At 35.6% G+C, this 25,464-nt stretch overlaps 1 protein-coding gene across 4 annotated transcripts in view; it reads right to left on the reverse strand.

Annotated features, from left to right (window-relative positions):
* Nucleotides 1-25,464, reverse strand: part of IL1RAP (interleukin 1 receptor accessory protein) — a 140,586-nt gene that overhangs the window by 74,814 nt on the left and 40,308 nt on the right. For all 4 annotated transcript variants that reach the window (XR_012919277.1, XM_012745175.3, XM_076002937.1 and 1 more), the window contains one exon: nucleotides 17,658-17,722. Coding sequence is in view for 3 of the 4 variants with exons in the window: in XM_012745175.3 (XP_012600629.2) it covers nucleotides 17,658-17,722 (65 nt within the window). In the remaining variant the exon portion in view is untranslated. The remainder of the gene's footprint in view (nucleotides 1-17,657; nucleotides 17,723-25,464) is intronic.

Here is a 25,464-nt window from a genome sequence, read left to right on the forward strand (position 1 = left end):
ACATTTTACATGAGATCCACCCTCTTAGCAAATTTTAAGTTTGCAATACAGAATTGTTAACTATAGGCACTTACAGATTCCTAGGACTTATTCATCTTGTATAACCGAAACTTCATACCCTTTGACTAATACCTCTCCATTTCTCCTTCTGCTCAGCCTCTGGCAACCACCATTCTACCCTCTGCTTCTATGAGTTTGACAATTAATATTTGTCCTTCTGTGTCTGGCTTACTTAACTTAGCATAATGTCCTCCAGGTTCACCTATATGGTAGGATTTCCTCATTTTTTAAGGCTGAATAATATTTTATTGTGTGTGTGTACATTGTATTGATAATATTCCACTGTATGTATATGTCACATTTTCTTTAACCATTCTGTTAAACAGTATGGAAGTTACTCAAATAATTAAAAGTAAAACTACCATTTGATCTAGCAATCCCCCTTCTGGGTATACATCCACAGCAATTGAAATCAGGATCTCAAAGAGGTATCTGCGCTCTCATGTTCATTGCTGCCTTATTCACAAGCCAAGACAAGGAAGCAACTTAAATGTCCATTGATCTCTTCTTTTTTGATGCAATGTGTTTTACCTTAAGGAGTCATTCTATATAAAGCTGTGATACTGTACCCAACCTGAAATTCACTCACTATTCGAATACTTCAAAAAGGCATTTACAATGGTAGAGTCACCTTGGAAAACAGTTTGGCAGTTCTTCGAAATGTTAAACATAGAGTGGCTATGATTCAGTAATTCCACTTAGAGGTATATACTGAAGAGAGATGAAAATGCGTGTCCACGCAAAAACTTGTATACAAATGTTCACAACAACATTATTCATGATAGCCAAAAAGTGGTAACAATCAAAAATGAATGAACAATTAATGAATATTATTTATCAATAACAGGTAATGAAGTATTGATATAAGTTGTAACATAGATGTACCTTAAAACATTGCATTAAGTGAAAACACTATGCTAAGCCAGTCATAAAAATCCACATATAATATTATTCCACTTATAGGAAATGTTCAGAATAGGCAATCCATATACAGATAAAGTAGATTAGTGGTTGTCTTGGGTTAGAAGATGGGAGAAAGGGGATGAGGATTGGCTGCTGATGGACACAGGGTTTTCTTTTCAGGTGATGTAATTTTCTAAAATTAGATTATAGTGATGGCTGCAAGACTGATGTGTCTGGTTTTAATGCTTGCAACACATGGAGTCTTCAGAAAAAACTATAAAATAAACCTTGTCTTTAGTAGTAAAAGAGTAGGGATCCCTCAGATCTGCCAGGAAAAAGAATAATAGGCTTGGGAATAGAAGACAGGGCTTGAGTCTGGGTCTAAATCACCTAACCTCTCCAAGCCTATACTTCCTTATTTGTGAAATGGGAATAGTGATGTACAGGGTATTCCAAAATCTCTATACAAAGGAAAAATTTTATAAAATTTTATAATGAATATTTTGTAAATAAAGGTACATGTAGCTACAATTTCCCATTTTCCCTATATATGGCAGCTTTGGGGACACCCTGTATTTTACAACATTATTCTGAGGATGAAATAATGCAGGCTTTCTTAAACGGTAAAACACTATATGATGTCACTCATCACTGTAATGATTAGTGAATATAATGGTGATATGAATTATATCTGGCACATCGTGTAAGCCCAATACTACATATGTTTATTGCATGGAGAAATGAAGAAATGTTGACAGAGGAAGGAAGAAGTACTCTTTTGTTAAACACGTGGATAATCATGCCTATAAATATTAAAATGCTGACAGCTTGCTGAATTGTACTTGGTAAAAAATGAGCTCTTAAATATGAAACCAAAACCACAAAAAATAAAATAGAGAGTTGCCAGTAATCGACAGAAATGCTTAAATAAGCACATAAAGCAAGTAAGAATCAGAATATATACATATTTTGGGGGCTGGTATCCAATATTAGCAAACTTTGATGCTGGAAACTGGGGAACCACTGATTTCAACTTCCAAGTATTTGGGTAGCTATTGTTTATTTTCCTGATATTACATACCTAACATACATTTAGGCAATAAGTGAAGTTATTTTAAAAAGGGGGCAATACATCCAAACATAATTCTGCGCTCTAAAGATAATTATTTGGTTGTATATTCTGCCAAAAGTTTTCTACATATATGTATTCATGTGCTTGTACATATAAGACCACAGTGGCATGCTAGAAAACCAACTTGGGCATAAGGAAAGAATGAATATGTAGCATCTGTTTACTAATTTCTATGGATTAAATACTCTCACTAAAGCCAATTTCAGATAACCAACAATTTGACAACTGGCTCAAAAAATTCCTAAATGTTGAACATTTGGTTATTATAAGCCCATACCATCCAGCTCCAGTCACAGATTTTAAAGGTTTTATACTAGTCCTGCTGTATGATACCTGTTTTAAACAGAAAGATCTCTTTTAAAGTTACTATTATAGCAATAAATATAAATTCACATATTTTAATGGGTTCATAGTATTCCATTTTATTGATATCGCAATTTATTTAAGCATCCTTTAGAAATGAATATTTGTTGCATTGTTTCCAGTGTAAGCCATTTTAACAATCCTATGAAAAATATAGTTGTGAGTACATCTTGATAAATTTCTCTGATTATTTTCTTAGGATATATGTGTGGAAGGTTCATTATAAGGTTAACCGGAGGCATTTTGGTGTTATCTTTGAAAAAATTGCCCTCCTATTCCAGGAACACTCTTATCCACTATGTGTGAGAACATCATACCTGGTAATTAAATCATCTTGTCCTGGCCAATGGTAAGTACTATTGTTTTCATTAATCTTTGCCAGACTGAGTAAACAATGACATCTCATTGTTGGTTTAATGTGCGCCTACTTTATTACTCATGAATTATTTTTTTAAAGCTTTTTTTAATATGATCAATTTGGGTTCATCCCTTTTTGACTGCCTGAACTGCCAGTTTTAAATCTCTGCTCATTTTTCCAGAGTACACTTTATATTGGAAAGATTTTTTGTTGTGTGTGTAATAGCTCCCTGTATCCTGATAATATTAACCCTTTGCCTATACCTATATTTTCCCAATTTTAATTTGTCCTTTAAAGTATAATGTTTTGATGCTATACTAATTTTTTTCAATCTTTATGTAATCCCTTATACCAAACTTTCTTTTGTGAGTCCTACCTTTGATGATATATCTAGAAAGTCCTCCATTCCAACATTAAAAAACTATTTGCATATATTTTCTTCTAGTACTTTTAGGGTTTAATTTATTCTTACATTTAAATATTTTATTCATCTAAGATTTATATTTGGGGAAAGTATAAGGTAGTAATTTAACTTTATTTTTTAAGAAATTATCCAAGTACGCTAGCATTTAGATATATCTTTTCCTTCCAACTCTGGATGTTACCATGGGCAGCCGCCAGCTGCAGAGCTGGCTTCCTTTCTTCTCTGGATTCCTGTTTTAACTTCAATTTTGGCCTCTGAGAATTTCTTACCAACTCAGCAATTCATTTTAAAAGTCATTTATTTTTAAATGCAATATTTCTAGCTGTTTTACAAAAAAGGGGGTGTTTAGAAGACCTTGTCTGCCATACTGAGAGAAACTGGAATCTTCTCAATTTCTTTCCAATATAGCAGCTAGCAAGATCATTTAATAACTTAGCTGGATAAGGTCAGGGCCCTGCCCAAATCCTTTCAAAGGTTTTTTATTGCAATGAAGGTAAATGTTGGTCCCTCCTTACCTCTCCTTTTCATACCATGTCTCTTTCCCCCTAGTTCCTGAAGCTCCTACAACATTGGCAGAATCACCTCCATGGCCTCAGGGCTTCATACATGCCATCCCATTGCCTTTGCAGGTGGTTGTTTTATATCTTTCAATTCTCAACAGAATGGCATCTTTTTAAAGATATCTTCTCCAATCACCAGACAAGGAAAGTAATGTCTCATAACTTTCCATTAATATAATACCCTATAGATTACCATCACAGAACTTTTTTGAAAAATATGTTTATTTACTTTTTTTCTTCAGTCCCACCCCTCCCCAAGACTATAAGCTCCATGAGAGCAAGGATAATTTCTGTCTTGTCTATGAATATCGTCAAGTGCAGTATCTAGCACATACTCATACACTATGAATGAATGAACGAATGAATGAATGCAAAATGTCTTACTAATCTTTACATTCCCTGTGTACAAAGCTTTGCACATAACAAATGCCCAGAAAATATCTGAAGAGATGGATTTTACATCTAATCATGAAGGACCAACCTCCCAACATGTGGAAGTTACACAGATCTTTCACCTGTTTCTATTAAATCACAAAGGTACAGTTGAAAAATATGAAGGAAATGCTTATGATCCTTTTGTGAAAAAAGTATTCATGCTTTAAAATGGATAACGAGCCTATTAAAAACTGGTTTCCCTGGGACTGAAGATAAATTTGTGCATTAAACCTGCTAGGATTTCAATTTGGGAGATTTTGCAGTAAGTGAAATAGCTTACCTATGTATGAGTATGGATTGGTGATAACCCCCCAGCCCAATATTTTGTGTACTTGCAGAGTGCAGGTGGCAATTATAGGAGCTATTTTGTTGCCATGCACACACAAAAAAGCGACAGTTTCTGAGAAAGATTAAACATTGCAGCTCCATCAGAAATAAAATGGAACTTGGAGTGAAACCACAATCAAATTTCAAAATTCACATCCAATCATTGCCAAAGTCTAGCAGAAAAGAACTGGCATTTTTAGATTGAAAAGAATTTTCTAGAGCTATACACTGCTGGGTACCAAAAAAAGTCTCTGAGCCATGTATAAACATCATTGACTAAGTCCCTTAACACCTAGGAGGAGGAATAGAGCCTGCTGCAGTTGGGTAAGGAGGAAAAACCAGGGAGTTACAGCTAGTAACTTTGAGCTCGGCACATGGGAAGCCAAATGAATAATGCCAAAGCAACCTTGCATCACACTCAAGTTACCAGCTCCCCACACCATTCAGACCCACTGCATCTGTGCTCAGCCACCTTTCCTTCACCCTTCTGTACTCTTGCTCTTGTTTAGAATTGTTTTTGCTTAGGAAAATTTTTATAAACTTGGAAAGATATATATCATCTGAATATATACAGTTTAATTGTACTGTATATGTTTCAGAAAGACTGGAGCAAATCAACTTGAAATAGTATTTGCAACATGAAAAATCACATTTAGATTTTCTTAACTGGTTAAATGTTTCTTTTCAAATGTGTGTTCCAGATCATCAATTATTGACAAACATCTTTTTTTTTTGCATGTTTTAAAAATGAATAGTTTTAATTATAAAGACTTCAGTGGCAGCATGGCATATTTAAAATGACAGTGCATCTTAAGGTCAAACAGCAATACAACTTTTAGCACTTACTAACTATCCTGAGATTAGGCAAGTTAATTCACTTCTCTGAATCTTGAGTTCTTCACTGGTAAAGATAGAAGAAAACACCCATATTTATCTCATGCAGCTGTTCAGAAATGAATATAATTTTATATGAATATAATCCCTGGTTCAAGTAATGTTATTTCTTAATCTTCCTTCCTTTCTATTACACAAACACAGACCACACACATACACACAACACACACACACACACACACACATACACTATATAGTTATTACCAATTTACAGAGAATTAAAATCAAAGAGATTTAAGGACATGTTTAGCTTAACAAAATCTTCCTTTAGTGATTAAAAAAATCAATATTGCAAAATGCTCCATGGCTATTATTGTAGTCATCAGTCATCACTGCAAAGTAGACAAAACGAAGGACCTTTTTAATAACAGGATATTTAGAGTAATAAAGGTGAGATAACTAAAAGTGTGCTTTAATAAAGCAACCAGGAACAAAGACCCTGTCTTCATTTTCTTTCCGAACCCCCCCAAGCATCTCACTAAGAACACTGCATGCGGTGGGAGGAACGAACTCCTCCAACACTTTCATTTACTAATTATTCACAGTGTCCATGATTTCAATTATTTACCAAACAAAGCTACACCCCTTCTTGGACCTGATATATAACCTGGGTTTCTAGTGAGCCTAAAATAATACATTGCTCCTAGCAAAAAGACATTTCACAGCTCAATGTCAATTACAAACAACAGCAGATTGTTTCTGGCTTAGAACTTATAAACTTGCATAAAGTGAGAAATTTTTATGCCTGCCATCTCTTCTTCCTTTAATATCATGAAGGGTTTACAAAACTCTAAGCGTTTACCGTCTCTGCTATACACTTCCTTCAGTATACAAGTATCCTGATTGACAAAACATTATCCCTGGAGATACTGACTGTTATCATGACTGGAAGTGGAAGAGAAGTAAGGAAACTTCTGAAATACTTAGAGTTTCTATTCCCTTTCATCATTTTAATATACTAGGAAGGAGGGAAGAGTAAGAATGTAAAACAAAGAAAGAAAAACTAGATAAAAATGAATTGGTCTGTAGTTTTCTTTTTCTTTTGTGTCTTTTCCTGGCTTTGGTATCAGGGTAATACTGGCTTCATAGAATCAGTTAGGGGGGGCTCTCTCCTCCTCGATGTTATAGAACAATTTCAATAGAATAGGTCCAGTCTTGTGTAGGTCTGGTAGAATTCAGCTGTGAATCAGTCTGGTCTGGGACTTTCTCTTGTTATTGGGAGATTTTTTCATTACTGTTTCAAACTCGCTGTTATTGGTCTGTTCAAGATTTCTATTTCTTTCTGATTCAAACTGAGGAGGTTGTATGTTTAAAAAAATGTATCAATTTCCTCTAGATTTTCTAGTTTGTGTGGGTAGAGGTTTTCATAGTAATCTCAGAGGATATTTTGTATTTCTGGGGTATCAGCTGTAATGTCTCTTTTTTCATTTCTCATTGAACTTATTTGAGTCCTTTCTCTTCTATTTCTGGTTAATCTAGCTAGTTAGTGGTCTAAAGATTTTATCTTTTCAAAGAACCAACTATTTGTTTCATAGATCCTTTGTATTGTTTTTGTTTGTTTGTTTCCTTTTTATTTAGTTCTGCTCTAATCTTTGTTATTTCTTTTCTTCTGCCAGATTTGAGTTTGGTTTGTTCCTCTTTTTCTAGTTCTTTGAGGTGTGGCATTAGGTAGTTAATGTGAGATCTCTCTGTCTTTTTGAGTAGGCATTTAAGGCTATAAACTTCCCTCTTAGCACTTCTTGTGCTGTATCCAGAAATTTTTGGAAGCTTGTATCATTTTTGTTGTTCAATTTGAAAAGTCTTTTGATTTCCATTTTGATTTTGTCATTGACCCAGGAATTGTTTAGCCACACATTGTTTAATTTCCATAGATTTGTGCAGTTTTGAGAGTTCCTCTTGGAATTGATTTCTAATTTATATTCCACTATGGTTTGAGAAGATATATGGTATGATTTCAAGTCTTCTGAATTTTCTGAGATTTATTTTATGGCCTAACATATGATCCATCTTGGAAAATGTCCCACGTGCTAATGAGAAGAATAGATATTCTGCAGTTTAGGGGTAGAATGTTCTGTAAATGTCTATTACATCCATTTGTTTTAGAGTCTCATTTAAGTCCAATGTTTCTTTGTTATTTTATGCCTCAATGATCTGTCCAGTTCTGTCAGTGGAGTATTAAAGTCCTTGGCTATTATGATGTTGGTGTTTATTTCCTTGCTTAGATCTAGTAGAACTTATTTTATGACTTTGGGAGCTTCTGTGTTAGGTGCATATATATTTAGGATTGTTATATTTTCTTGTTGAATTGCTCACTTTATCATTATTTAATGACTATCTTTGTCGTTTTTTTACCATCGTTGATTTAAAGTCTATTTTATCTGATATGAAAATAGCTACTCCTGCTGGCTTTCAGTTTCCATTTGCATGGACAATTTTTCTACCTCTTTACCTTAAGTCTATGAAAATCTTTGCAAATTAAATGGATTTCTTGGAGACAGTGTATATTAACATTTGGTTTGTGTTTTTTACCCATTCAGCCAATCTATATCTTTTAAGTGGAGCATAAGGTCATTTACATTCAATGTTAGTATTGATATGTGAAAAACACAAATTTTACAAAAAGGAAACTATCCAATACAAAGCTCATGAAAACATGGGGAGTATTTAGATATGGTATGAAAAATGTTTTTTGTTGTTGTAATCTGAAAAAGTATAGCTGGCTTTGCATCAAATCCAGCTAATACTCTGGAAAGACTATCTCTGCATCTTTATTTTTCTCTTTGCATTTCTGTCTCTCTTTCACTCACTATCCCTCTCTATCTCTTCTCATTCTCTCTCTCTTCCTCCTCTCTTCTTTCCTCGTTTTCTTTATTTCCTTTACCTTGAGTGGACAGTAAAAAATGCTGAAAAGACATGTAGAATCAAGCCATGGATGTCAAAACATTCATCATATGAGAAATTCAATTTTCCCTAGGAAACCAGATAAATCAAAAAAGTCCAAGGAAAATTAGAAAATATAGGGATAAAGATGCCCTAAATATAGGGCATCTGCACCTGCCCACCCTTTATCTACACACTGAAGAAAAACAGCCTTCATTCTGTTTGATTTTTTAAACATTTTTTGTGGAAGTGCAAAAATTTTGCTTCCACAAAATTTCCGCAAATTAATGTTTTCTCTCTGAAAATAAAAAATCAGTCCATTAAGCAACTTTGGAGGCATTCTGAGGTCCCAGAGGATCTAGAAAAGGATAGAGCCTTCAGGTTAACTCAGGTGCATCAATTTAAAGTATTAGGTTTGCTGCATGTAAACATCAAAGAAGTCTATGGTAAAAGATTAAAAGTTTCTCTCCCATGTAAAAAAAAGGCAAATAAAACCATAGTAAATAATGGTTAGTATACACTTGGGAGCAATAATATATATATCCATGTTTGCTGTAAAATGCTAGGGGGTTAAGTATAAAGTGTTCTCACTCCAAAAATGATAACTGTTTAAAGTAACGTGTATGTTAATTAACTATATTTAGTCATTCTACACTGCATATATGCTTCAAAATATCATGTTGCACATGATAAATACAATTTTATCTGTCAATTAAAATAATAATAAAAAGTTCTATATTTCAACTATGGTTGTACTTGTTCTGAAAGTGTAGGTAATTAGAAATCAAAACCAACCATAATAAATTAATAAAGAGCAATATTTATATAGAAAAATATTAATGACCTATGGATGCATTTGCTTTTTGCTTTCTTCCAACTGGATATCTACATTTATGGAGTAGGTACTGAAGGAGCTTCCATTGAGGAAGTATAGTTGGCAAACGCTCTCAGCTGGTTGGTCTTGCTGGCATGGGATGGCAAGCCCAAACCTTAAAAAGACCACAAAGTTGTATTACATAAGCTAAGGGGAAAATGCAATATCAATTATGTGGTATACATATTAAAATGCACACTTCTGTTTACTTCAAAGAGCACATCAAAAAATATGACGGTATCTTGGAAGGGGTAAAAAACAACAACTATAGGCTGACAGTTAAGAGCCTTAAACTATTATTCCAAACTCTATAAACACTGCAGGAAAGTCATATTCAGTTCCCAATAGTGTAGAACTATACCAAGCATTTTTGTTCCTATGGTAGAAGAAGAAATGAAATTCATGAAAATGCCATCTAGGTTGTTGAGAGTATGATTATTTTAACTCTTTTCTCTTATTTTCTTAGTCATCATGCCTTTTCATTGTTTCCATTGCCTCCAAAAGAGGGAAAGACAAGACAATGCAATTCTGTACCATCAGCTTTTATAGCTTTGAAAGGCAGGTACTTGAAGTTACTGACTGAGGTTCCCAGATTATTTGTAAAATGTATCCAGTTTCTCTCTGTCTCTCAAAAATAAATGAGAAGCTGGTCAGAAGGTAGGGAGTTAGCTCACTATTGCTCATAGTTAGTTACAGATTGAACTCCTTGTTCCACCACTTTCTCCCCTTCTCCCTACTGTACTTGACTAGTCTATAAATATTAGGTCATTAAATCTGAAATGTCCGATTTCAAATCAAAAGTTTAGTTTATTATATCTCAAACAAGAAGCAGTATGATTAATTAAAGCCTAAATTATCAACATAATTTAACCATCTTCACAGTAGCTTATTTATGCCAGAAGCAAAGAACCCTAGAGAGCAAATAGCAATAAAATTGCAAAAAGCATATTCCACAGCTTGTTGAGAATTGAATATTTTTCCTTGCAAGAAGTGGTCCACAAGCAATCCCATTACTGGGCATTTACCCAAGAGATCCAATGACACTCTACAAAAAAGACACCTGCACTTGAATGTTTATAGCAGCACAATTCATAATTGCAAGGCTGTGGAAACAGCCCAAGTGCTCATCAATCCAATAATGGATTAATAAAATGTGGTATATGTATACCATGGAGTACTATTCAGCTCTAAGAAACAATGGTGATATAGCACATCTTATATTTTCCTGGTTAGAGCTGGAACCCATACTACTAAGTGAAGTATCCCAAGAATGGAAAAACAAGCACCACATATACTCACCAGCAAACTGGTATTAACTGAGCAGCACCTAAGTGGACACATAGGTACTACAGTAATAGGGTATTGGGCAGGTGGGAGGGGGGAGGGTGGCGGGTATATACATACATAATGAGTGAGATGTGCACCATCTGAGGGATAGTCATGCTGGAGACTCAGACTTGTGGGGGGAGCGGGGGAAAGGGCATTTATTGAAACCGTAAAATTTGTACCCCCATAATATGTCAAAATAAAAAAAAAAAAAAAGAAGTGGTCCAAAGCCTGGATGAAGTGGTAGTCAGTTGGTGCAAGATCTGGTGAATACGGCGGATGATAGAGAGTTTCCAAGTCCAACCTCTGTAGTTTGAAAGCATTGTTTGCACAACCTGTGATTTTACAAGAGGATTGGCCTATCTCTATTGACCGATCTCGGCTGCTGAAACGCAAGCATCCTCATCATCATTTCATCCTATTGGTTGCAGCAGGCATCTCCTGTAATTGATTGACCAGGTTTCATGAAGCCACAGTGGATAATACAAGTGCTGCACCACCAAACCAACACCGTTAGCTTTTTCTGATGAATATTTAGTTTGGGACTGTGTTTCAGCACTTCAGCTTGTTCCGACCATCGTGTCAAATGCTTATGATTGTCAAAAAGAACCAATTTTTCATCATATTATGTAGAAATGTTTCACCTTTAAGTCGTGACATCAAAGAAAGGCAAGCTTTGAGATGATTTATTTTCTGATGTTCATTTAATTCATGCTGTAACCATTTATCCATCTTCTTTACCTTGCTGATTTGTTATAAATGGTCCAATATTGTTGGAATAGTAACATCAAACCTTGCTGCTAATTCACACGTAGGTTGAGATGGAGTTGCTTTCACTATAGCTTTCAGCTCATGATTGTCCACCATGGTTTCAGGTCGCCCACGTGGCTCATTTTCAGTATTAAAATCACCAGAACAGAACTTCTCAAACCATCAATGTACTGTGTGTTCATTAGCCACATCTTTCCCAAACACTTCATTGATATTTTGAGCTATCTGTGCTGCGTTGGTTCCATAATGGAACTCATATCCGAAAATAACATCAATTTTTGACTTATCCATGGTTTCACAAAAATTGGTCTAAAAAGTAATTTGAAATATAATCACAAGCCAAACCATGTGTTTGAAAGACTAAGGATATACCTTCACAATAAAAATAAAATAAGAAGTGTCAGAATGAGATGTCAGAGATAGCTACTGCCTTAGTACTTAAGGAAATTGGACATTTCATACTTAAAAACCAAATAAATAAATAAGAGATGGCAACACCTAGTAGATTTAAAAATAGAGCAATCATTGTGTCATTATCTTAGGTGAAAATATATTTTATTTTCTAAAGAAGTTAATCAGCTAAATAGAAAAAACTATTTTAAATGGTGGAACAAAAATGGCTAGGCAATGGCCTGTTAGTGACTTGTTGCTAAGGTGAGGATCTGGCTCTATAGAGCTCATTCCGATATGGCAGAAACAAGTAATTCTGGGAAGTCAGGGAGGGAAGGAAAGGATAGCAGAAACAAAGGTGATTCAAAGGGCAGCATAAATTCTTACAAACTAAACACTGCTAGCTACAACCAAATGCACCCATGGGTTCCTTGCAAAAAATACTGGTTTCCCTTAATGAACACAGCCATGTGAAGGAAGAACCAGGTCATCTTTCTAAACATAGAATTATCACTGTGATACAAAAAGCTCTTTATTTGCAAAGTGAGCATCAGGCCAATTAATTGTGGTCCTTAAATCTTTTTTTCAATCAGGCTACAGAACACTCACCCTTGGGAAGTATAAGTAACTTAAAAATAAGCATCAGTGTGTTTCAAAATACAAATGCAGCTTTAAAAAGAAAAAAAGAATGAAGAGATTTGCTCCCAAGAGGCAGCACTTAAAGGACAACAGGGTGAAATTCTGTAATTCCAATGACCTTTAGGTCTAAGAATAAAACGAAACAGTATTCTTCATACATTCTCCAAATGTTTGGACTCAATTGCATAGAAACGAAGAGTGTTCAGGGTGGCCAGCCATGGGCAGCAGAGACTGGAACTGAATGTCACAAGTACATTGAGTATGGAGTTTTTCAAAAAAGCATATTCAAATAAAATGAGGCCATTGGGGCTGGCAACAAATTGAATTCTTACCAAAAGTTAAAAGAACCATTACATAGTATTAAAAATATTATATGTCCTTGCAGAAGTAACACAGATATTTTTTAAAGCCAACTGTATCTAAAATATATTAAATGCAAATATTCTCTTTACCTGAGGGAATTCTTGTCCTCCATTATCTGTCCCCAACCTACCTTTTCTGCTTGGCTTCCTCCTAGAAAAGTGCAATTATTAAGCTTTCCTCAATACCTCCTGACAGGATTAATACTTTCTCTGCTCTCTCATGGTATTTTATTTGGTATTTGCTTTCTCTTCTTTCTCTCAAATGTTACTGTAGTACTCTTATAATAAGAACCTTCCCTCATCCACCCTGGATTCTCCACTATAAAATGGTCAGACACATGATTTTTAGAACGGAGTGAAATCACTGTTAAGATTGTCATTAGAACCATTTAATTAAATAATAGGAACAGTGTACCCTGTGTATGTCCATGATGCATAATGTTCCTTAATAAAAAGCAAGAAAGGTGAATCAGTTGTGGTCTGCTGCTATTGAAGGTTGGTTGGTTGGTTGATTTGCTTTATAGGTAAGGACACAGAACAAAGAGTGAAGAAATGACCCCCTTAATGTCATCAAACAACTCACAGAATAAAACAGTCAAAACTTAAATTGATGTCTCTCAATTATCATTAACCATAGTTTTTACTTATTTATTTATTGTGCATTATGTAATTCACTCTCAATAAGTCAACAGATTATTTCTAAGTTTGGCAAATTTTGTAAAAAACATCATGAAAAAGGAATCAAGGGATCTTACTTCTATTAGCAGAACAAAGTCCTAAAAGGAGGCAGTGTGGTATAAAGGAAAGAGCACTGTTTTTAGAGTCCAAGCAGCCCAGTTCTCTCAGGCATGCTATGGTGAGCATCACACACCTGGGCTACTTCCTTTGCTCTTCTTTTCTTAAACTATAAAATGAGTATAGAAACCTCTAGCCCCTCCCCTGACACAATGTTTTCTGCAAAGTAAATGATAATGTGTGTGAAATCTGGCCCTGCAAGTGGCACATGGTCAACTATTTGTTGATTTTGAAATAAAAAGCTATGTTCAAAGATCTGTGTGTTTGCATGCATTTTGGGGAGACAATGCATTGCTTATCCTTTTGTGTGTGTGATCCGTGTAACAAATAATGATATTGTAATATTTTTAAAATTCACCATGTTATATATGATGCCATTTTCACTATCTTCTCAACTTGGAATCACAGGTTCCAAGTATTTATTTCTACTTTGAAGGCAGCTTTAACAGTTTGATTTCCTAACACACTGCCAATAAAGGACACCAAAAGAGAAATGTATAATGAGGTGAATTCTTTTTGAATTCTTATAAACAGAAACCTCTGAGTTTAATAATGGAAGTGTTTCATACTCTAACAAACAAAAATGAGAATACTGAATTTGAATTTAGGATCACAGTAATTTTCTTCCTGAAATCAGTGTCTTAAGAAGGGCATAGCGGTGTAAATATACTCATTATCTAAAGAGTACAGAAATCTATCACTAAGCAGTTCTTCAACAGTTACCAAAACAGTTACCTGAGATCCCTTGGATCTTAATTTTCTTTTAAAATTCTTTATATTCTAGTAGAGCCCACAGGGAGGATACTTAGTAAAAATAATGTGGATCTTGGGAACCCAGTGACTAACTTAAGTCACAATTATGCTAAGTATTAGCTGTGTGACTTTGGCTAATTCCTTTAACTACTTTGATTTTAAGTTTTCTTATCCAAAAAAGAAAGCTAAATCAGCCATGACTACCCCATGGTTTGAGTGTGAGAATCAAATGACATTGAATATACAAAATGCAAACTGCTTTTTAAGCAAAGGGAGCATCCTTATTACCATTATAACTACCACATTGTAATCATAGTATCACTATTATAATTATCCAAGCTTTAATTCTTTAAAAGTAAATAAATGCTGTTTTATTATTATTTGCTTTGATCACTACCTGAGATGAAAACGTTGCCTCCTCCCCCATTCAAGAGGGGATAAGGAAATCACAGTACTACTATCAGAAAGACCATGGTCTGAAGTCACAATGTTCTGCCTTCAAGGCCAGTTCACTGCACTTGAAATTCAGTGAATGGCACTAAACTCTTATGTTGTTATGATTCATACTTTTTAAAATTTGAGGCTTCCCTTAAAAGAAAGGTCTACATGGAAGGGCCCAGGACAACAAAATAAACTTCTCACTAATATATACATTTAAAATGCTTTAGAGTTTTCAGGGTATTTCTCCTTTGCTCCTCATATCAACCTGTGTTTTCATGAAGATGGAAACTTAGAGCACAGGGAGAGCCTCATGAAAGACCAACAGATCTGTCGGCATTTACATCATTGTGAAAATCCATACCCTCATGCACAGAGAGGTTGGTTGATCCCTCAGGATGTGCAATGATCCCTTTTTTCCCCTAGTAGCCCAGAGCCAGTTGCTCTTTTCATTTTTGTCAACAACATTTCCTTTTTGTTCTTCTCCCTGCAACTAGGAAGTGTATCAGTGACAGACACAATACACCTCTTCATAAGGAAAGCAAATGAGTATGTGCCAGATGGGCTGAGGGGATTACAACATGTTTCCTGCTCCCATGGTGACGCAATGGGGCTGGTATGAGAACTCATCTTATTCAAGAAGTTAGCTTCCCCTGGCAGAATTATGAGTCACAATTCCTGGGTAGAAAGCTCACTTCCCAACAGATTTTGGGGTGGGGGTAGGGCTCCTTGGATGGATAACAGTAAAGGTCATTCAGAAAAGCAACACAGCCAGGACCACTGGGGAGGCGCCAGCACTCACTGGCCTCTGGAGCTTCCCTGATCTTTCAGCAAAAGTAACAGTCACGTCTCCCTCTTCCTTCAAAATGAGGCAGGACATAAAACTACATGATGAATTACTGGCATAGACCCAAACAGGTTCCATTATAAAACTAGCTAGTTTGGTTAAAAAAGAGAGAAAGAGAGAGAGAGAGAGAGAGAGAGAGAGATATGAAGGGATATGTATTCAACCATGTAACATATATATACTGAGCACCTACTATTTGTCTGCCTGTCAATCATAATTCCAAGTGTTTGAATAACAAACAAAATAACAGGTTTCTGCCCCTAGGTAGCTTAAAATCACAGAGAGAGGGAGTGAAGGAGGAAGCAAAAAGATGGAGAGGAAGAAAAGGCAGGAGGAAAGGAGGAAGGAGAGGAGGACAGGGGTTTGATGGAGGAAAAAGAGGAAGAAGGAGGAAGAGGAAAAGGAGGAGAAGGAGGAGAGAAGAGAAAGAGAGTTATTATAATGTCAGGAAATGAGTACGATGAAGAAAACCAAAACAGGATGGAGGGATAGAGAGTGATTGGTGGTGCTATTTTAAGTACGATAGTCAAAGAAGGCTTCTGTGAGCAGGTAACATTCGAGCATAGAACTAAATCAAATAAGGACAAATTACAATCAAGGGTTACATTTAACATATTTAAAAATCAGGACATCAAGGCACTCACCAATCAAATAGGACATTCGACCAAGCAGGGCAGATGGTGGACTAAACATCCAGAGAGCTGTCTCCTTGTGTGTCCCAGCTGAATACCAGCCCCTGCTATAATATATCCTTCCCTCTGCGAAGCCCCAATGGGCCAACAAGGTTAGAAGTTATCTCTACTTTCAGCTTTGAGCAGTACTCTGTCCTACTTACACCCCTCCTTTAGTGCTATTTTTGGTTTCTAATACAATGCTTTAAGTGGCATAGAAAAACTGAAAGGCATCCAGCAAAGATTATCTTAATGGTAAGCGGGCTCACATCTATGCCATGTGAAGAACAGTTGAAGGCACATACTGCAGCACACTGGGGTTATGGTTACATGGTCACTGATTTAACATGTGTGAAGTCCTTTCACATAGAAAAGGAATTAAAACAATGATATTCGATGTATGATTCACGGTGTCGAGAGGAATTATGCATTGGAAACATTTTAAAATGAAGACCTCTAGGTTCTCTGTATCAAAACTGGAGGACCATTGCATTAGATTGTTTTTGTTTTTTCAGTCAAGCAGTGGAACCAAAGAAATGTGTGCAAATGACAAAGAGATAAATTTCAGTTTTATGTACTAAAAACTTTCTAAAAATTTGATCCATCCAAAACCATAATAGGCTGCAATTAAATGATCAATAGTCAGAGGTACCAGAGAGCGGTTCTGGGCAGTAATTCTGGAGATGAGAAAAGACCTGAAAAGATAGATTTTCAAATATCAAATCTCTTCCAGGTCTGACTTCATATGATCCAGGCCCATGATGATTGAGTTTGGTTATTCAAACTCAAAAAAGGTCTTGGCTGACTCATCTTGTGAAGCCACATGCAAAGAATTAACCTAAAGATAGGTTCTTTCTTCCCTATATAGAAGCGGTGTGGCAAAAAGCCATCATTATTTTTTTAAGGTCACACTGGATTGTTACTGTTGGGGTCTTCTTTTCCACTGGCTCAAGTCTGAAAAACAGATTGTGCTATTATCACTTCCACTTCTTTTTGCAGAGGGCCTGAAGTAAGAGAAAGAAGCAGCATTCTAGTTGGTTTGAGTGTGAAGGTGATGAAAAATTCCTGAATTCATCCATACTAGACCACTCCCTCAAGTGCACTGTGTCCCAAGAAGACTAGAGACATCAATGATTTCTCCTATTACTCTAGTGGGAGGCGATTGGCTGATCTGAAACCTCTTGGTGAATTAACATGATCTTGTATTCAGTCTTAGAATTTTATTATTGGAAATATTTAATATTAATATACTCTTCTTTCTTGTTTCTTAGGGTGAGAGGGTGCTGTGTCACAGATGGAGAAACTGTCAAATTCTTCAGGTCTGTGATTCCCTGCTATCATGGAGGACAATGGAAATAAACAGTATGTTCATTTAAATTCATTCACAGAAAGAGTGGACACATTACCCTATGTATAGCTTACATTTTAATAAGCAGTCAAAAGCCATTCACCTACCTGAGGCATCAATTTGCAGGATCCCATAGAAGTAGAGACTCATTACACACCACAGAAGTGCCATCCTGTCAACATAAATAAAAAGATAAGGAAAATAGATCACATTACTCTCAAGTACTTTAAAATAGTAAGTAATGTGCATGCATGCAGACTACATATTAGGAACTATTCTAAAAGTTTTACAATAGTAACAAACTTAATTGTCAGAACCAACCAAGAAGACAGCTTTTGTTTTGTTTTGCTTCTTTTGTGGTTGTTTTTTAATTCCCATATTACATACAGGTAAGGAAACTTAGACAATTTTAAATAACATATCCAACATCCTTTGGCTAGAAAGTGGTTGAGCTATGATCAGACTCCAAATGTCTGGCTCCAGAACTTCTTAATCACTGAACTATAACTGCCTACTTAAAAAATATGCATGTGAAATTTTTGACCAGGAGTCACATATCTCTGACAGATAAATTTGACATTCTTGCCCCTCTTTGCATTCCCTTGGTCTATTTCCAGTGGGGAATATTTTGTGATCCAGGTATTTTTTTCCTTCTTAGTGATAAATAGAAAGTCTAGAAATCCTGGATTCAGACTTGGTCTGCAATCCACTGCAGTCTGAATTTATATTAAGGGGAAATATATAAACCTCGTCCCCTGCTGCTCTTGCTCTCCTCTTCTTACTAGAAGAGACAAATGAAGAGGCAGGAGTCCAATTTCTCTGATCTTTAGCCTTTCTATTGATAAGCAACTGAAACTGCCAACTAGCAAGAACCAAATCCTTACGGTTGGTTGTGTGATCTTTAATGCAGAAGACCTGGAGATTTAACATCTCTGTTAAGTGTTTATTTCCTACTCCCCTAGAAATATCTGGCCACTGGTAAAAACCCATGTAGGGTTATTATATAAATACTGAAAACTAGAGATGACTCAGAAATTCCATGCTCAAGACCTCTGCTTTCTCTCCTGAATGCAATAGTTATATAAGGGTGTTACAGGTCTTGGTAACTTGTTCAAATCATATTTCTAGTAAGTGACAGAGGTGGAATTTATACCCACATCAGGCTAACCACAGAGTCTATTATCTCAAGTAGCCCATAACACATGTTTGACAACAAATACCTACCAGCCTAAAAAGGCCAAAGAGGTATTTGATAAATAAGGTAACTATATAATATCATTTAAAATTGGCCACTTTAAAGGGTGTTACATAGACACAAAAGGCATAAACTGGTACCCCAAGCAATCCAGTTTGTGTGGTCACCCTAAAGGACAATGCAAGTTTTCAAACCCTGTCACCTCTCTTGATTACACATCTCCAAAAATCTCTGGCTCATATCATGCTTCCTTCTTTAGCCTGTACACAAATTACAGGTGAGTTTATCATATCACAAGAGACTGTTTTATCTCAATGATTCGGTATCTCTTTCTTTTCACCACTATCCACTTCCAATTCTAACACTATTAACTTAGGGAAATTTTCTTCTCCACATCAGTCATTCATGTATTCAATAAAACATGTATTGAGCATTTTCAGTTTACAAGTTACTATGATATAATTTCAGGGGCCTCTGGTGATCAAGATGTAGGTCCTTCTCTAAAGTCACTTTTCCGCAGTAGAGATCAACCCCATGCAAACCACGCCAATATCATCAACTATGTATAGGACACACATAGAGAGGCATGTAGGAGATAAAAAGAGTTACCACACAGAAGTTCTAGCACTATGAATAGTCTAGAAGGAACTTAAAATGTGTATCAGAGAAAAAAACATATGCAATATAAAGTAAAAAGATGATAGAAATAGAGAGGAATGGATCAGTGTTACTGAAGATTAGGAAAGAGATTCCTCCAGTCAAGACAATAAAAGAAGACTAAACACAAGAGGTGGCTTTTGAACTGGTTTGGATATTTAGAATTGAGGCAGAAGGAATGTGTGAGAAAAAGAAACTCTTAGTGGAAAATAATGCTCAAAGGTAATGAAAGCATGGGACATTAATAAGAAATAGTCTATAAATAATTGAGTTTGGCTCCAGTACAGCATATTAGGAAAAGAACTATAGAAGATTTTGTTGGAAAGCAGACAGTGTTTGGATCAAAATATGGCAAGGCCTTAAATAGCAGGCTATGGACTTGGGATTTAAGTTAAACAGAAAACAGAGAACTACTGAAGTTTTCTGAGGAGAGGAGTGACATGATCATCAAGTTGTACCTTATAGAAGTCACTGTGCCACGCATATATTGGATGGATCATTGCTAAATTCTGTCTTGAAATCATTTGGGCTCCTAAGCCTGTCATCACAATAATTGCTATCCTCCCTAGCTTTGTGACACTATAAACTTGATCAGCATGCGACCTATATCCTCATCCAAGTCATTAATAAAAGTAATTAATAGTTCTGCATTAATCCTTGTCAGCAGAGAACAACTAGATATTTCATTGTAGATTCATGGCACAGTAATTTCAGCTCCAGTACTCAGCTATCCTAAAGCATTCTGACCTCTTAAATTGCTTTTGACTATTAAAAAAAAAAAACCCATATACCCCTAAATTTTCCCAATTTGCCTGTTTATAAGCTGCTGAACTCCTATAGCAACACTTAAAAGACATTCTAATTAGTGTGATTGAAGGCCTTAACTGATATTCCCAAGGGTGATTGGATTGTGCAGGAGGTAGCAACAAGTCAGGTCACCAAGGCAAAGCTAATCTAAAGATAACCTGTGTGCAAATACAAATCCAGAGTCAGTCCTGCCCTGTGATGAGTTAGAATAAAGTAGACTGAAAAGCAAAGGTCACTGCACAGGCTGGTTTTAACAGACTAAATGTACTAAGGTTTTTGTGGGAAGAGGTTGGCTGGTCTGAAACTTCTCCGAGAATGCTGGATTATTTTTAACTTCATCTTGTATTCAGCCTTGGAATTTCATTATTGTAAATAGTACAATACACTATTTCTTCTTGTTTCTTACGGTGAGGAGGTGTTGGTTCAGAGATGGGAGAAACTGTCAGAAAGCAAAAAAACCTGCCTGATAACATATATTTCCTCACTGTGTGAATTATAGCTTAGCTTTAGATTGTGATGGGGTCTAACAACCCTGCCCTTGCTTCAGATGATTGGAACGTGCACGTAATATGTTCCCAGTCAGCCTTCCCTGCATTATCCATTTTATTTACTACATGATCATTTTTGTATTTTCCCCCTTGTGTATTCATACTTCTCTCATATGTAATGCCATTGCTTCACAGCACTTCAACTTTGATGCCTATCCAAATGTGCACTTACTTCTATGTAATCAACAATGTTAATGATGATTATTAACATGTGCTCAGCACCCTAACACCTTTCCCAGCATATGAAACTTTTTAATGTCTACATTCTCTAGACTTGATAAGCTTTAGGATCTCCATATTTCTGAGTTACTCTGATCACTGGATGCTCTCACCTGGCCAGCAGGTGACAGGCTGAAACTAGGTTTGCTTCCCCAAGGGTGGTCTTCACTCTGAATCGCCACTTGCTCAGCCTTCCTTCCGCACAGCGGCATTTCACCAAGCCATAGGACTGGATTTCTCCCTCAGTTTCCTGATTTCATATATAGCTCCTTACTCACGTAACAGTCACTCCTGTAAGTCTACCATCCTGGTTGGGGATTGGACCTGTAGCTTGGGGCTTATCAGTACTCTTTTCCAGGAGCCCACATTCTGTCCCCTAGAAAGTCTTGCTCCAAGCTGGATAAACCTCCTGTAACCATGAATGTACTACCACCTGTTTCATTCCTGCCATGGTTGGCAGATGCCCTTTGCTGTGACCAACCCACCGAAAACTTGGCCATTATACGAAGGCATAAACCCTAGATGGCTATCCCCATGTGGGATCAACCCTACAGCTAAATCACTTCCTTGAGTCCTGATCCCACCCTGATCCCATCCAGACCTTTCCTTTCCCTTACCTAAATTGCCAAAAAAAGTTTAAGTAGGTCTAGCATAAATGACAAATAAGCCTCTGAAGGACACAGGACAAGCTGTTAATTATCCCATTCTACAGAAAAGGAGATAGGATTTATTAAAACATCAGGGTTATTTTCATCATCAATCTTTCATGTAGTTCATAGTTTTTTTGAATATAAGAAGAACCTTGTGCAGAATATTTCAGAATTCAATATTTATCAGTTAACAAAATTTTGGCAAAGTTACCTGGAAGCCTCTGTTTCTGCACAAAATGAAGTAAGTGTACTCCACCTTATCTTTCACAATGAACACAAGCTATAAAACAACTATTTGAGCAGCTATTTGAGGACTCTAAAATGTAAATAACAACACATCATTTTTAAGTACACATAGGACATTCACCAAGATAGGCCATACCATGGGTCATAAATCAAATTTTACTAAATTAAAAAAATATTGAAAGTATATTGTCTAACCATAGAGTTAAGCTAGAAATAAATAACAGAAAGATAATAGGAAAATCTCCAAACATGTCATAACTTAAAAATATAATCTATGGGTCAAAGAAAGTCAAAAGGGAAATTAGAAAATATCTTGAGCTGAAGAAGAATAAAAATAAAATCTACCAAATGAGTGGAATGCAACTAAACCAATGATTAGAGGGTAATTTATAGCATTAAAGGCTTATATTAGAAAAGAAGAAAGATCTCAAGTCAATAATCTAATCTTCCACTTTAAGAACCTAGAAAAATAAGAGCATAAACGAAACTAGCAAAATGAAAGAAATAATGAAGAATTTTAAAACAGGAAAAAATATTATAGGGGAAAAAATGAAACTAAAAGTTGGTTCTTTGAAAAGAACAATAAAATATAAACCTCTAGCCTGGTGAACCAAGAAGCAAAGAAAGAAGATACATATCACTACCAGCAAGGAATGAAAGAGGGACCTTACTACTGATCACAGATATATTAAAATGATAAGACAATAAATTCCACAACTTAGATAAAATAAACTGATACTTCAAAAACCACAAAGCACCAAACCTCAACTAAAATGAAATAGACAACCTGAATAGTCCAATAACTGTTTTTTTAATTTCATAATATTATGGGGGTACAAATTCTTTGGTTAGTACAATAAATATTAAAGAAATTGAAATGCATTAATCTCCAGAGCCTCCACAAAGAAACACAACCCTGCTAATAGCTTGATTTTAGCCTTATAAAACTCTAAGCAAATAACCAGCCAGGCCACACTGTCCTGGCCTTGTGACTCACAGGTGCAATAATAAATACATGTTTTTTAAGCAACTAAGATTTCGGTAATTTGTTACAGTAGTAATAAAAAATAATATAAGACACATACCATATTAAAGAATTGAAAAGCTCAACATAGAGAAGTCAACTTTCTCCAAATTGACCTATAGATTTAGTTAATTACAATAGAAATCCCAGCAAGATTTTTATAGATACAGACAAACTGATGTTTATATGGAAAGGGAAAGCCCCAAAATATTGAAAACCATTTTGAAAAAGAAGAATAAAGTTTGAGGAATCACACTACAAAAATGTTTAAGTCATAAAGGGATACATTATCAAAAAGGATATGCAAAAGTCAAATGAACACATGAAAAGATGCTCAACATTAGACATTAGGAAAATATAAATTAAAGCCACAATGAGATATCACTGCATGGCATTCAGAATGACTAAAATAATAATTAAAAAAATTACTGATAATGCCAAGTGCTGAAGCAACAGGAACTCTCTTATTGGTGGAATATGAAATGGTACATGGAAAATAGTTTGGCAGTTTCTTACAAAGTTAAACATAAACTTGTGATACAACCCAATAATCTCGCTCCTAGGTATTTTCCCAAGAGAAATGAAAACTTAAGTTTACACAAAAAGCTACAAATGAATGTTTATAGCAGCTCTATTAATTGCCTAGAGCTGGAAACAATTGAAATGTCATTCAACAAGTGAATGGATTAATAAACTCTGCTGCATCCAAAAATCAGAATACTATCCAGAAACACTAAGCAATGAGCTTCATATATGCTGATACAAAAACTTCAGTGAGTCTCCAAGACATTGTGCTGAATTAAAGAAGCCAGTCTTGATAGGATACTAACTGTATGATTCCATTTAAATGACACTCACAAAAAGACTGAGCTGGAGTGACAGAACATATCAAGGGGGTGGGAATGGGGGGAGAGTGTGATTGCAAAGAGAGAGCACAAGGGCAGTTTTGTTTCCTGATTGTGGCAGTGGTTGCATGACTGATACGTGAGTTAAAATTCATAAAGCTGTACTCCCCAAAAAGACAACTTTATTAATTAAAATATGTTTTTAAAGTGGCATGATTTGTCTTTTTATAAAGCTCAAGAAATGATTTGTGAACACTTCTGAGACAGTTTAAATAAATGAAAGCTCTTTTAACCTAAATATGGTTTCTATTTTCAACATTTACTTTGAAAATAACACAGTCTTGTCATTAAGTACTGAATATTCCAGAAATGTCTAGCAGAGGAGGCACATAGAGAGATCAATGAAATTCCCCACCTTTCAGCTTACCATGCCAGTGCTGCTAAGCTTTACTGATATAACAGTGGAGTCAAAGTTCGCACCAAAAAATATTAGCACACTCCTCTTAGATACTGCCTTCTCTCTTTTTACTAAATAGCTTCAAAGTGCTTAGAACCCTAATAGGACATATATAACATAATATACCACCTGCCTTCTTTAGAAGCTTGGAATAGAATGTGGGCAGATTGATTTCGTTTGGTTCTTTAATATTTTGAATAGCAACATGCTCTGTGGGGTGAGGGAAGAGATATCATCATGAAGTCCTGTCCCTTACAAGAGAGAACTAGAACTGGGTTTTTAGTGAAAGGGAGGTGAAAGAGCAATTTAAAAAGGGCACTGAACTTGAAGTTCTAAGTTTAACTGTGTGATCTTAGGTAGCCTGAAAGAAGAGGCCTGGAATATTCATTTCACAGTGACCACTAAGGAAGGACTGCAACCTGTCCTTCCTATTCAAGACTGATGTGCTAGGGATTAGTAGATACTTCTAAATGAGGTCAGGAAACGTTTCCATTGTACATTCTTTTTAGTGAGTGAACAACTTGGTGATTCTTCATTTAGGGACACTCATGCTTGGGAGTGATAGAAATCAATACCTACCTCACCATTTGTTGAAAGGAATGTCCTTAATAATTCCTGTAGTGTGCTTAGCACTATACAGGAATATAAATAGGTTTCAGTAAATACTGGTTACTTCAGCTCTTACTAAGTGAGATAATCGATGTGAAACACTTAAGAAAGTGTGAAATACTAGGCAACATGAGCTACCACTAATATTATTTACAAAGAAGAGCCCGAGTTACTCGGTTGAAGTTGATCATTCACTATCAGGCAAAACTTGCTACATCCTATCCTTTGTGTATACTAAGTCCAAGTGTAGTGCTCTGTTTCCAAAATATTTCAAAGGAGATAGTTGCAGTTTTTAAGTCTGGCTTCTATAACTTACAGAAAAGATAAGATTGTTGTGATAGGCTCTTATGATGAAATTTGAACTTGCAAAAATCATGGTCCAGGAGGTTTCCCATCTCTAGCCCTCAAATCTTCATTTTTTAAAACAGAGGTAAAAATCCCTGCCCTGAATTTTTTATAGGGTGGTTGCAGAGGATCAAATGATGCAACACATGGAAAGAGACTTTATAATTATAAAATGCTATCCTGATATAAAGTGTTATGACAATTGATTTTTATTATGATAAAACTAAACTTGTTTAGATCTGAAAGAAGCCAAAGGAGTACAGATCTTAAAGTCAGAAAGTTATAAATTGCTTAATTCAAATCAGAAAATGT

Source organism: Microcebus murinus, chromosome 1, assembly GCF_040939455.1.
Source record: "Microcebus murinus isolate Inina chromosome 1, M.murinus_Inina_mat1.0, whole genome shotgun sequence".
Taxonomy (NCBI): Eukaryota; Metazoa; Chordata; class Mammalia; order Primates; family Cheirogaleidae; genus Microcebus; species Microcebus murinus.